This window comes from Meleagris gallopavo, chromosome 6 (assembly GCF_905368555.1).
Source record: "Meleagris gallopavo chromosome 6, MGAL_WU_HG_1.1, whole genome shotgun sequence".
NCBI lineage: Eukaryota > Metazoa > Chordata > Aves > Galliformes > Phasianidae > Meleagris > Meleagris gallopavo.
The window spans coordinates 42,973,888-42,988,778 of record NC_139409.1 but is presented as its reverse complement, the minus strand read 5'-3'; the positions used below and the strand labels follow the sequence as shown (position 1 = coordinate 42,988,778).

General features: G+C 35.6%; 1 protein-coding gene and 1 non-coding gene across 7 annotated transcripts in view; one reads left to right on the top strand and one right to left on the bottom strand.

Moving 5' to 3' along the window:
- ULK4 (unc-51 like kinase 4) overlaps positions 1 to 14,891 on the top strand; it is a 219,771-nt gene that overhangs the window by 63,012 nt on the left and 141,868 nt on the right. For 5 of the 6 annotated variants that reach the window (XR_014883996.1, XM_010712967.4, XM_031553967.2 and 2 more), the window contains exons 26-29: positions 3,811 to 3,862; positions 3,956 to 4,050; positions 14,582 to 14,633; positions 14,733 to 14,877. Coding sequence is in view for 5 of the 6 variants with exons in the window: in XM_010712967.4 (XP_010711269.3) it covers positions 3,811 to 3,862; positions 3,956 to 4,050; positions 14,582 to 14,633; positions 14,733 to 14,877 (344 nt within the window). In the remaining variant the exon portion in view is untranslated. The remainder of the gene's footprint in view (positions 1 to 3,810; positions 3,863 to 3,955; positions 4,051 to 14,581; positions 14,634 to 14,732; positions 14,878 to 14,891) is intronic. The other variant, XM_085226515.1, reaches the window with a different exon arrangement.
- On the bottom strand, positions 14,121 to 14,193 carry TRNAR-ACG (transfer RNA arginine (anticodon ACG)). Its single transcript has one exon. It is a non-coding gene; the product is annotated as a tRNA-Arg (tRNA).

The window sequence follows — 14,891 nt, the reverse complement described above, 5'->3', positions numbered from 1 at the left end:
GAGACATCTTTATTCTGGATACATTTGTTTAGTTTTGATTTTGAGCAGTCTTCAGTGGCGTGACATTCAATGAAGTTCTGAGCTTTCCATCTGGGACAGAGCAATGCCAGACACAGATATAGGTTGGGGAACAAGAGGCTTAGTAGAAAAGGACCTGGGATGCTGGCGACAGCAGGTTCAACATGAGCAGGCACTGTGCCCTGGCAGTCAAGAAGGCAATCCACATTTTGCGGTGCATTAAACACAGCACAGCCAGCTGGCAAAAACAGGTGATACTCCCACTTATTTAACATTGATGCAGTCTCATCTTGCATCTTGTGTTCTGAGCTCCACAATATAAGAAATATGTTAAAGTACTTGAATAAATCCGGAGGAGTGCAACAAAGCTGATGAGTTCTATGATTCTGTGACAGAGCTGGAAGGAGCTGGAAGGACTGATGGCACTTGGGTTGCAGAGAGAGGCAACCTCAGTGCTCTCTGCAGCTCCATGAGGAGGGGATGCAGGGGGATGTGCTGGCTTTGCTCCTGAGAACCAGTAGCAGGGTGTGCCAGACTGGCACAGAGCTGCACCACAGGAGGCTCAAATTGGGCATTATAAACATTTCTGTCCCATGAGAGCGGTCAGGCACTGACTGGTGCGCCATGCCTGCCAGTGCTCATGAGACAGCTGGAGAATGCCCTCCTTAACATGCCTCAAGATTTTGGTTAGCCCTAAAGTGGTCAAGCAGTTGGACTCAGTGATCTTTATAGGTCCCTTCTAAATGAACTGTTCTGTTCGAATCTCTTCCGTTGTCTTCTATTGAAAGCTACGTATATAATCAGAAAATGTCTTCTTTAGTAATCTATTGAATTTAAGGGAAAATATGTATCCGGTGCTCATATAGAAAGATATTCTCTGTATCTCTGATATATTGAAAATTTTCTGTGTGCTTTATTTTACAGTAGATTTACCTCTGAATTGCACACAATATTATTTCTAGAAATTTTGCTGAAACCAGGATTAGAAATGAGACATAAATTAAGGTTGCCTGTACTTTTTCTCTGTATTTAGTTGACAAAAAACTGAGTATTACAAGCTACAGAGAAACCAGTCCTGTAAATCTATAAATTATTTATGACATTAGTGATGGAAAATGAACTTTTAACTGACCCTTAAGGTAATACAGTTAAAATGAAGTAGTACAATTGTAATGTAATTTCTGTTATTTCTGCTGACTGAGGAAGAAGCCAATTTCTAACGTTGCATATCAGAGTTTAAAAAATAAAAATAAAATACTTTTAAGTACACACGTTCTTAAAAGACAGTTATATACCGATATCCACAATTGCATGCAGAAGAAATGCTTCACCACAAACAGCTAAGTAAAATTTTACTATTCATATTCACTTCTCTTTCTCTTTTGACTTTGTTTCCAAGAAAATATGGGTTTAAATTAGGACTCATGATCAGCGAGAAACTTTTTGTACAAAAATTTGCATTGGAATAAAGTGAAAAAAATGTAGAAACTGGATTAGAAAATCTTTTATCTCTATGAAGTGCTTGTAAATAGCAAGTAGATTTATTAATGATTTTGGATCAACTTTTTAGAAGGTGAAATTTCTTTGTCAGCGGTACATTTACACTAGACCAAGCGCATCATAAGTTTTCTTTTGACGTTTCTTCATATTGCTTGAACAACTGACTAAGGCAATTAGGCTAATCATGTTACTACAGCTCTCCTCTCAGATCAAGGAGAAGAAAATTACTTGACTGACTGTTTCCTGTGTCTTGTCTCCATCAACTAGGAAATTCAGGATCTTAAATATACTATTTCAATTTATGCATAAAAATTGTGGGGAAGTAATACAACTGAAAAATGTACATGAAAGCAGTCTATTTTATGTAACTGTGTAATTAATTCTGAAAGAGTAACTATCCATTCTACCAGGGAGCAGTCTACTCTGGAATTTTGCTTACCAACATTCCCACTGACATCCATAAAAGGACATTCGATCTTCAGCTTGTACTTTTTTAAAGTACTGTGCTTTATGTGAGGCCTCTAAGTCTTGAGCAAGCTAGTCCTTCAAGTTTTGTTTCTTACTTTCCTAATTTATTCCAAAATCTTACTCATTACAATGAGAAACGATTAGGAGTGGAAAGATGTGTACTTGGTATTTGGAAGGAAAAGAAGTATTGATTTTCCTGTAACTGTTGTTCATTGAGAAATATCTTTTTTCTTACTGCTTTGAAGTTATTTCTATCATCACTGTAATTCTCAGTGCTCCCATGAAAAGAAATTGAGAAGGAGTTGGGACAGTCCTTTCATGTTTTCAGCTGTAAATAGAAAGACATGGAAGAGACTCGCTCTGCCCCAGAGGCACAGCTAATAGTAGGCTCCCAGTGGAATTCACTGGGGAGACTTGCTTGTTATAGAATACACACAGTTCCCCTCCATTGCTCAAAAAAACAACAAATACATATAAATATATAAATGCACCTTCTTCTTGGTCTTAATTTTGTAATAGGAAATTAAGGAAATAAGCAAAAGCAGCCAAAACAATTTATGCACCAAATGTGTTGTTTTATTTTCAGATTGGTCTTGATACTATGCTTGTAAGTCAAGTGGCCTTAAATGAGCAAATGATGTAATTTGCTCTCTTCCAAAACAAATTAATTAGATTATAACTGGTATTTTTTTTTCAAATGATTAGGAAGATAAAACACCTGCTGTTTTATAGAAGCAATTGTTTTTATGACTCCTGAGATACTTTTATATTATGAAATATACAGTTAACTTCTATCAGAATTTCTAATCAGAGAAGAATCCTTTAGATGTCTTTTACGCACAGAGGAAAAGTAACCCATATAGGCATTTCTGCTGTTCTAATATGTAACAACAAAGTTTTAATTGATTGTGCAGTATGAAATAAGTGGTTCAGAATGAACATTTTCTTGATGTTTTACATCACATAAACATACAGAGATATGTTTGCACATAGAAAATTGGGAAAGTGTTATCCGTTGTATTGTCATGTATCCACATAATGCGTTCACTGTATATTAAGTGCTGTGTAAGTAATTAAAAACATGTGATAAATTTGGCTGATATTTTTCTTTCTCTAGCAAGTGTCATTAATGTGTCTTTTGTATCTCCTGTTAAATAGACAGCTATGCATAAAAGTAGAAGATAGAGAATGAAATCAAGATTAAAAGGCAAAAGAATAGCAGATGTACTTGTACAATATTTACTTACCTAAGATTATTCATACTTCATTGTTCCTGTTCCTCAATGATGAGTTATTTAGATGATACTTTGTAGAAGGCTGTGCCTTTTTGTATGTTTTGTATGTGTGCAAGTCTATCTGTAGTAAGCATAGCAGCCATAGAGATCAAAAAGATGTCCAAATAACAGAAAATTGCATTTTCTAGGAGAATCTTTGGTCTTTTTAGTGAGTTATTTTAGCATAGCCATATCCAAGGTAGTTCAAAGGCTTTTTAGAAAGTACAGTTTTCTGTTAACAATAAAGTAAGATATTTAATTACTGCCTATTTAGCTGGAAATGCTGTCATTCCTTACATGAGTCAAAGTAATAACCCTTACTGTAATCTATGTTTAACTGTCCAGCAGTATTAAAGACTTGCAAAACAATTTTATACTTGCCAGATTATGAACATTTTGTCTTTCATATCTAAATTATTATCAGAACTGGAGGTGCATCAGTATTTTGTACTTACTCAACCCTTCCAATTTCATTTTGCAATTATTCTGTGATTATGCCTCTTAATTTTTATTTCTGCCATGTTTTGAAATAAATGCTTTTTTTCTGTAGAATTTTATTAGATCGATAGAGTCAGGAGAAACAAATTTGGATGGAGCAGTAGGTAAGTTAACCCATGATATTACTTGCACTTTTACATGTAGGCATTGCATAGATGCTGCATTTTTTAAAGAAATGTAATGGTTTTTACTAATAGGTCCAGCTGCATCAGAAGAACTGATTAAGAATACTTTATCAACGTTTGAAGCAATAACATTGCATCCTGCCTTGTTGACAATCCATCACTTGACTGTAAGTCTGGCAACAGATTAAATAGTTGCAGGGTAATTGGCTGAATCCCATTGATAAATGAAATATTTTAAAGATTTAGAAGCTGTTTGAATTACAACTTAAATTGTATTGTGGTTCTATTTGACAGAAAAAAAAAAATTATAGAGAGATTTATTTTCTCAAAATATAAGACATTCAGACTTGGTTTACTGTATTTAGAAATTGCAGAGAATGAGGAGGATATTTGCTTGAGATTTAGAAACAGCACTTCTTAAAATTATTTTCAAATAAATACTGTACCTGATTCTATAAGCGAAGATGTCGTTACACATCAGTTAATTTTTTCCCACTTAGTTTGCCATTATAGTCTCAAGACAGCTTGGAAAGACCAGCTTTGGGGGTTGATGATTACACTACATGAATTGCGTTCCTGCTGAATTCAACAAGAGTAACAGTTTGTAGCAATTACATGAGTTATCGTTGTCGTATGTGCTTTTTTTTAATATCCTTAAGCTTAACGGTTTGCAAATTGTATTGGAATAACAAAATCCATGTACTTTAAGCCTTGCCTAACACTAAGGATACGTTTTGTTCAAAATTTTTTGTTTAATTGATTACTTTGAGCTTTCAGATAGGCTGGTTAAAACCAGAATTGCGTTGGGAAATAATTGTCAGCAAAATGGGAAGTTAAAAGGCTTGATTTAGTGACTGATAAATCCTTGTAACTTGTCCCATTCGTTTGTGAGTTCTCACTGAAAGTATAATTGGGATGGACACTTAATTTAAATTGAAATTTGTGTGTCTGTATTGAAATCAGGTGAAAGGCACACTAATATAGCACTTAAGTCAGCTTGACTGGCAGCTTTGTTTTAGCAAGTTGTGCTAGTTAAGAATGAGCAATCCTAGGGATTGTGCTAGAGAAGAAAGGTTGACCATAGAAATGAAATATTTTTAGGTGTTGCATCCTATTTGGTGTGCATGTTAATTGAATGCTTAACTAGTAAAGCATAATTAAATGAAAACATTAAAATTGAAAAAAAATTGAAATTCAAATAACATCATGTTTATTTTCATTAGTTCTCACAACCTATGAAGAGTATTATTTGAATCAATGGTTCTTATCCACAAAAATCTAACTAATTAGTAGTGAGCAAATAATACAGAATGGAACAGTTTAATTAACTTTAATATGGCAAAGAGTGTTCTATAAAAGAAAGTTAAATGTAGATGAGGTATGAATGGCTACTGATATTTTCCTACATGTCTGTCAGCCTGTAATTCGCTGAATTATAACATCATTCTAGAACCACCTCAATTTTTAAAAAGAATTGTTTAACTTGTGTGTGTTATACGGGTTATCAGTGCGACTTGAATTGATGGAAGTATGTGCCATTTTTTTATGGAAGTCTATCAGCATTTACTAAAAGTGCAATACCTTTTCTGAGTGTATTCTATTAGCTGCTATTTAAACTTTATTGGTTGTATTTATTTACTTTATTCCTAGAAAAATGGCATCGAGGAGAGACAGCTCCTTTTTACAACCTTACCTCTCCCACTCCCATGATAATATTCAGCAGAAAATTATACTGAAGCTAGGGAATGACTGTCCTGCTCTATTTTAAGTAACTCTTGGCGTAGTGATAGGTGAGTTTTATTTACAGATCTAGATTTTTGAGGAGCAGTTTACTTCATCATACGTGTTGAAAGTTTTAGGTGCTGATTTAAAGTCCATCTGAACAGCTCAAATAAGCTCATGTAGATATAGATAAAACAGCCTGCCTGTCCAGTGATGTAGCACTTCAGTAGAATAGGTTTCCTGATTCACAATAAGTCTGGATTGAAATTTATTCTTTTAAAAATAACTCTGTCCTTGTCAATGAACAACTTTTTTTCTTCATCTGAGAAAATAAAACCTATTACTTTATTCATTTTTGTAAATAGTAGTTCCTCCTGGCTTAAGAGCCCTCCTGACACTCAGCAAATAGCCATTCAGACACAAAATAAAGTGGAAAAAATGCTTTCAATTTGGTATGTTAAATTCAAAATTGTCCACTGTAATTAATAATCTCTAACCACATCTGCCACTAGTGGTGCAAACTGTAATTAGTTTAATACTATTTACGAAGTCTAGTGTGCTAATTATACTTGAATGTACAGCTTACATTACTTTAGAGGAAAGGAGTACTTCATCTTCTATGATGCATACAGAATATTTTTAGAAATGCTGTTACTCAAGGGATGTCTTCTAATTGCTGCTAGCTGAGCATGACTGGAATCTATGAATATAAATGCCAACACCCAGCGGAACTTAGTGCCTTTCAAAAAAGTTGAAGCAAGACATGTTCAAGGTTCCAGATCAATATTAAAGTGTAACAGCAGTTAATAGGAGACTCTCTTACTGGAGAGAAATGTGTTTTTTAGGCTGATCTCTGAAGCCTAAATTGCTCATTTAGATAAAGCTGGTTACAAGCAGTGTTTTATGAACGAGGCAGGGGGGAAGCCATCAGCTTATTGAGAGGCTGTATTTTTTTCATTCTGTGACAGTTCCTTAAACTTTCTGATCAGAAATGAAATGTGGTGAATTTAACAAAAAGTGAAGTTGTTTTAAGCAAGCAAAGCCAGTAAGTTTTCAGTTCAGATCTGATTTTATTTAGCTGCAATTAAAATTCTGTAAATTAAGAAGAGTTTAAGAGTAGCATTTTAGGTTCTTTCTCAACACAAGGAAAAAAAAAAGTGCCTATTCTAGGTTTTACTTCATGTTTGTCTTTTTATTTGTGTCTTGAACGAAGATTGAGTAATTGATTTTTGAAACACAAAGTTTCTGAAAACATTCATTTCTGTGGCGACTGATTCTATTATATATTGCCAAGTATGGGAATGTCAAGGGAAAATGATGTAAAGTGTTCAAAGGAGAACCATTAGTGAGGCAGTAGTTTTGTATGCAATTATGTGTATTTTTTACAAGATGCAGAGACAAACACTGAGTAAGTGTGACTCAGCAAGTTTCCACAAAACTCTGTACTCAAATGTTGTGATGGAGGCCTAAACGAATAATCTCTATAGACTGGAGCAGAACACAAACAGTGGTTTTGTAAACCAACACAAGTTCAAGTGTTTATTCCCCCCCTGTACATAAAACAGAAAGCTACTTAAAAGTGAGTAGAGTAAATATTTTAAAATTTGGGTAACAGTTCAGACATAATTAACTGGAAGAATTCTATGCCAATTGTATCACTTACATTTTTCTTCTTTTTCTCTTTTAAGTGTGTTTATTTTCCCCCCAAAAGACCTGTGGTAATTCAGTGCACTTCGAACAGTGGTGAGGTTCATGACAGCAGCCAGCTGATTTCTGTGGGAGTCCTTTCAATACTCTAACTAGCTCGTAAGAACGCTCAGTGTATTGCACAGATAATCTCTTACCTGAATCACAAAAGTTATTCTGTAGTTTAGGCAAAAGTTGTCAGCAGTGATTCTGAATCCTGAAGGTTTTAGAACCTATTTTTAAAAACTAAGCCTAAATAAAAGCACCATAAGCCTGATGATTTGCTTGATGAGAAGTCAAGGGAAAAGCAGTGTGACATGGAAATCTGCTGACTGACAATATAAGAGTTATTATTTTCACCGAAGATGACAACACTGGGGATTGAAACTTCAGCAAGTGCTTTTCTCTGCTCGTTTTAGTCTTTTCTTGATTCAGCATCAATGTGTTGTTCTTCATCCTCAAGCTGTTCTCATCTAACTACTGACACCTTAATTTTGTCAGTGTAGGACATAACTGTATGGACATATTATACAGCATTTCATCAATCACTTTCCCTTTTGAAGTAGATTAAAAATGTACACCCCATGTGGCTTTCTGTCCATTAAGCCAATCCGCATGACATGAGACTTTTTCTTGTGTGTGAAACCAGTTCTCTACTAATTGACGTATTGAGTCAATCAGTCAAAGCTGTCTCTTCCCAGAAGTAAAAAAAAAAAAAAAAAAAAAAAAAAAAAAAAAAAAAAAAAAAGAATAAGATCTCAATAAATATTCTGGATTTCTGAAGACTTTTCAAAAAAATAAAATTGCAGAAATGTCATCCTTCTCCCAGTTCATTCTAACATTCATTAGATTATTGTTTCTATTACATTCTGAGAGATTATTGGGAATATAAAAAACATTGAGAATCATGCTGTGCCCTCCAGCAGATGCTTAAAGAAGTTTGAAGGCAGCATGATCCTAATCCCATGGTCAATCTCAGCAGCAACTTTGTATGTGGAATTTTAATGAGAATAAATGTCAAAACGATGTTAGTTGTTGAGGATCTTACATGTGCCTGGAATAAAGGTTTTGGAAGTTGATAGTCTTTGCTTTGTTGCATTTAACTTGAATTGTGGATTAGGAGAAGATGTTGGTCAGTAGTTATAAATTAAACGTGTGTACTGGAAAGGATAACAGACCTCTAGAAAACTTTGAGAAGATAATGTACTTAATTTGTTGCTAGTTTGGGTAGGATAGCTTCATGGAATGGACAACGTAGTTTCTTCTTGTAAATTAATTCCTGGGTGTGATTTTCACCTGAGAACAGCGTGGTTCAGAAGTACTACTGGACCAGGCTTTAAACCTGCTTGCTCTTTCAGTCCACCCAGTGTTACACCAAATGTCAATGCTTTGTCCATGAGCACGGATCTGAAGATCTCTGAAGATCAGTTGTAACCAAATTAGAGACTTTTTTTAGGCAGGTAACGTTGGCTGTATTGAGGCAAGTTCTGTGGCCTTGAGAAGAGTGTTAAGCTGTGCATCTAAGCATACCCTAAGTTGCAAGTGATAACAGTTAAGATTGATGATATGCTTGTTATTTATATACAATAGTTGCGTGTATATGTTGTGTGAATTCAACTTTGCTGAGCACACATCCTTGTTGGATGTGCAATACTCTGTCACAGAGTACTTTACCTAAAAAGGAATATGCCAGTATTGGATTCTTCTGCTGCAGGCCCTTGTAGAGTTATAATTGCTCTTTTCTGGATATCTGTGGGGCTTGGACTTCATTTGGTGAGGCTGAGTAAAAGCTGAGGTGATGTTTCTTTGTTACTAACAAAGTAAGAATATTTATTTGGTATGCAGGTCATGTGTGTCTAACACACATGGTCTGAACAGTGGAGACAAAAAGAGTGCAATCAGTGTTTTCTCTTCCAAACCTTCTCACAGGAAAGGTTGAATACTTAATTACTCTGAAACTATAGCTTGCCTCTCTTTCTCTTTTCAGAAACAAAGAAATACAGAGACTTTGCAGAAGAATTTCTGTTAAAATTGTACTTTGCTTCCTACAGATCTGTGTGATTTGGGGCCAGTTCGTCCTGATTCCCTGACTAAATGGGGTGAGGGGACCCACGGACCCTTCCCGAGATAGGGGAACAGGGATAGGAAAACGTAGGGAGATTGGCCTGAGAACAAAATAGCTGCAATGAGCTAAGGGAGAAAACTAATTTACTGAATATGATACTGAAATGCAAGATAACAATATAATACAATTTGATTGGAATCAAAGCTGGTCTATCAAATAAATGAAAGAGAATGTCCAAAACCAAAGGCCTTACGCTAATGCCGAGGGCGAGATGGCTGGGGAACACACATCACAGAGATAAGCAATAAAAGAAAGGGGCAATCTCATGACTTCCGTTCAGAAGGAAAGATAAAACTGCTCAGAAAATGACAGCAGAACAATGAAGTCTTTTGGGAGATGTAGTTCTTCTTCTCTTCTGAGAATCGGGTACCCAGAAATACTGACAACCCACGGAACTGAAGCATTAACTCTTCAACTCCCCATGCATTACATGATGTTGTAATGTGGAATATCAACAATAAAAGTCATAAAATTGTGACAAGATCTGATTTATGAGGTTGATGAAAACGTGGAAGAGTGAGCACAGCTTCTGCTGGGTGCTCAGACCTTGCTAGTAGAGTTTTTCTTGCAGCAATCTGCGTTAAGATGGTGTTCTGATTTTGGATATTGAACTTGGATTTCCAAAAAGTTTTTATTAACACTCAAGCACCAAAGACTCTTAAAATCCACCAGTGAACCTTCCCTCTTATTGTCTGACTGATCAGTTATTTTTGGTAGTTAAAATTTACTAAGTAGAGAATAGAGATCACTTTTAAAAATTTAGGTATGTTAAAGAAAATGCTTTACAGGGATCTGTGTTGTAGCATGTGCTATTTATAAGTAATAAAGAGAAGGGCATGAGTTGTGAGGTGAGGGAGCTGCCTGATATTGCTACATTATTTGCAGTATTGAAAACCAAAACTGACAAGAGAGTTGCAAAAGGTTTTCAAGATACTGAGTGGAAGAATAACATAATGACATGCAATTCAATACTGATAAGTGTCAAGCAATGCATATAAGGAAAATCATTCCAATTATGCATACATAATGTCAGGCTCTAAACTATTCTGTCTATTTTTTAGCATAGTTTTTTCTATGAGAATGTTGACTTAATGCTCAGCCATAATCAGAAATATAGCTAGATTATTAGGAATGATTGGCAAAAGACCAGAGAGAAAAGCAGAAAACATCACTGTGCCAGGGCAAGTCCATGGTGCCTTCAGATCTTGGAGGTTGAATACAGTTGTGGTCAATTATTCTCAAAGGGAACAAGAAAAAGTACATCTTGGTGATGCAGGGTGGAATTGAATAGATAAGAACTTCAGCTTGTAGCTTGTAAGTGGAAGAAGGAGTATATAAAATAATGAACGGAATGAGAAAGACAAATTAAAAATAACTGTTCATGATTTTCTAGTGGGTATCAGGTAATTAGGCAGATGTTTTAAAATAAAGCAGTGTCTTTTCGTAAGGCACAGTTGTGATATGGAATTCTATGCTGTAGGTATTGCACATGCTAGCAGTATGAATACAGTTTAGAAAGGATTGGACAAATTTATCAGAGAGGTTAGTAAGCTGTATTAAATGCAAAAATACTGATACAGATTCATCTTAGAAAGTTAGAAAAATATCTGAATATCTTCGCTTACATGGAGATTTGACTCCAAATACTTCAGCAACCATTTAAAAGAAGAAAAAACGAATCCTTGCTTGAGTATTTGTTTGAACCTCTGTAAGAGTACCAAAAGAGTAATAGCATGCTTCTTATACAAAGCTTCCAGAAACTCATGCAATTTGCTGATTCATTAATTAAAATTATTTTTAAGTACTGGGTACAATATTATTATGCTTTTCTTTTTTTACACTCCAGTTCACATTCATATCTTGTTTTCAAATTTGTGTGCACCCTTGTAAAAAAAAAAGAACAAAAAGCCCTCGACAAACTCAGTGACCTGAATGGCATGAAGAGTAGAAGGGGCTGCAGAGTTAGGAAGTATAAAGCTGAACTTGATGTGAATGTACAATTTCATAGTCCCTTCACCATGTACATTCTGGTGTGCTCTTGCATCACAAAATATTTTTCCACAGAAATAGTGCTCCTGCAGCAAACTGATTGCGACAAACACCTGCTATGGAGAATGCCAGTCTGAACTGTTTATTTGCCAAGAATTGGTTTTGTGTTATTAAAAGGTCAGAAAAAGCTACTAAAATTATTTCAGACCTAAAGCGTGTTCTTTACAATGACAGTCAAAATATATTTATCTTGGAAAATGCAATGGCTTTGCTACATTAGGATGAAGGAGGTGATCCGACCCCTCTACTCTACCCCAGTGAAGCCACATCCAGTTCTGGGCTCCTCAGTTCAAGAAAGATGGGTTATTTCTGGAGACAGTCCAGTAATGGGCCACAGAGATGATGAAGGGGCTGGAGCATCTCCTTTTTGAGGAAAGGCTGGGAGATATAGGGCTGTTTAGCCTGGAGAAGACTGAGGGGGAATCCTTTATCAACTCATAAATATCTAAAGGGCAGGTGTCAAGAGTGACAGGAAAACAGCAGTGGACACAAACTGGAAAACAGGAAGTTCCACTCGAACATGAGTAATAACTTCTTTACTGTGAGGGTAACAGAGAAGGGGCTTCCCAAAGAGGCTGTGGAGTCTCCTTCTCTGGAAGTATTCAAAACCTGCCTGGACGTTTTTCTGTGAGACCTACTGCAGGGAACCTGCAGGGGGTTGGACTAGAAGATGATCTCCAGAGGTCCCTTCCAACCCTTTCCATTCTGTAAGTCTGTGATCTGTGTAGAAAGACTACTGTTAATACTACATGAAAATGAAAGTTCATCAAAATTCAAGTTATATCATACTGCTGTGTACTGCCATCTTAATCGGTGCAATTCTGAGTTAATGCTGCTGCTAAATGATTTTTAATATTCCACATTTATATGTTGCTTCAGAAAAATTTTGCTTTTTTTCTCTAGTTTACTACTTAAATTAACCTTTTCATTTGAGAAACTTTACAGTAGGTTGAACGGATTTTTGGATTAAATGGCCTGAAGTGCAAATGTTTTTTGCCTCACAGGTTTGTTATATAAATGATAAATTACCATTTGCAAAACAGTTTAGAAACCTGCACTAATGGATCTGCTGGAGTGCAGTGAAGTTTTATTTTTTATCATATTACATATTAACTGAAAGGACTGGGAAATATTTCAAAATGATAATGTTTACAAAAGCATCTATGCTATGCTACGTCTATGCTACATCATTACCTATATGGATATAAAGGCTATCTGTGCTTGCAAGTGAAGATTGATTGCCATACCTCAAGCAGAGACCTTCACCTCTTTTATTGAAAGTATGTAACAAAGGCATCTTGAAGTGAAAAAAAGCCGAAGACTAAATGAATCCTTTAAAGCTGGGGCTTCATTTACCAGTGACCACCAACTAACAAGGAAATAATAACTAGAGTGGCTCTAGTTACAGTTGACTGGAGTCTTATTTCATTTAGGAACCCTTTTTCATTGCATTTTAATCTTCTCTATCTTTTTCTTTGTAGTAGCTGCAAAGCTCTAGAGTTGTATCTTCTAGAGATTAATCAATAAATCAAAACGTATAGGGAATTATAAGCTATACATTGCACCAAATCCTATTTGTGGTGTAGTAAAAGCCCATCTGGTAATTTTATTTATATCAGTAATTCCAAAGGTAAGCTGTGTATTCATGATGCTTACCTTTCCAAACCATTATCAATTAAAGATCTAAACTGGTCATTAATAAGCAGCAAGGGATCTGTATTTTGATGATAAACATCTTACTTCTGCAAAGCAGTGGAGACTGGCTACCCTCAAGAATTTAGGAATTATCCCTTCAAATTATCTGTCTAGAATTAACAGAATTAATGAGTTGTATTGTCCATAATATTTCTTTTCTTTTGCTTTTGAATTCTACTTCAGGCCCCCAGAAGAAGGATAAACAGGTTTCTTCAGATTGTGGCTTTTTACTTGATCTGAAGGCTGCCCTAGACAAAGGATCAGGTCTAAACTATCACAGAAAATGTCTTGACATTGTAGTCATATGGAAATATGTCATTCCAATTTTTCACGCAGTTATTTAATTTTTTGCTTCTCCTTCATATTGAAATCTCTAAATCCTGTCTAGTGTAAATGTTATTTCACTAATGACTTAAGTCTTAGTGATGTATCCTATTAGATAAAATACATAAGTACTCTATTTATTTATTTTTAAACATATAAAACTGATCTGATTTCAAATGTAACTAAGCTGACTATGACACATGATTAATCTATAATGCAGATTAACTCACGATTAATAAAGAATTGATTGGTTTATTTTCCTCCGTAGTTCAAATCTTGACTCTGTAAACTTAAATTTTAATGAAAATCTATGTATTACCTGAATGGAAGAAGTTAAAAGTTTTATCAAGAGTTTTCTACTAAGCTTAACTATATTGCATTAGAGCTAGTAAGTCTTTCCTGATACATTTTAGCTCTATGCAGGTTTCCTTAAGAGGGATGTTTCTTAAGATCATAGAATCATTTGAGTTGAAGGAGACACTTAAGGGTCATGTAGTCCAAGTCCCCTGCAGTGAGAACAGGGACACCCACAGCAGGGACAACAGGGACGGGTTGCTCAGAGTCTGCTCTAGCCTGACCTTGAGTGTCTCTACGGATGGGGCTTCCATGACCACATCTCTGGGCAAAATGAGCTGCCGAGCCAGCCAGGAGTCGAACCTAGAATCTTCTGATCCGTAGTCAGACGCGTTATCCATTGCGCCACTGGCCCTGCTTGATATTTCTTCTTTGCTCTACTTGATTTCTAGCTTATGGATTAAAACACTGGGACTGGTAGATATGCCCATGTTCTTTTTGTTACTTTCTTTTACATCTGCACTGAATCTGATATTTTAAATTAAAATTCACTCTCAGTAAATTCTAGCAAACTCACTATTTTTTTCTGTATAAGTACTTTACTGTCTGTAACTTTACAAACGCTTACCAGGGAAAAAAATACTTTGTGGCTTTATAAGTATGATTATGGATAAATTTCTATGATTATTCACCTCTTTGATTAAGGACTCTGACAGTGGAATGAATATGGATACATCTCTTTTATTCTTTTTTTCCCCCTGTGAATAATCTAAGCCAGATTTTTTTTTAATTCTCTCTTCTAGGTTGAAGGCTGCATCCTCCCACCACTAGTTTCTTTGGTCCACAGTCAGAATGGTAAGTGTATGGCCACGTCATCTACAGTTTGCATGAATTCCACATTTTGTTTTAATTAAACTTCAGTGTGGTCACATTCTTGGCACCTTTATTTTCAAGTGGAATGGAGACTCTTCAGTTTGCGGTTGCTCTCAGAAACCACATCACTACTCTTAAACCACAAGGTTGTGGCTGAGGAGAAAGAGGAGAGCCTCGACTCAAACAGGAAGCTTCTGTCTCTCATTAGAGATTCATTGCTGCCTCAGTAAGTATAACATT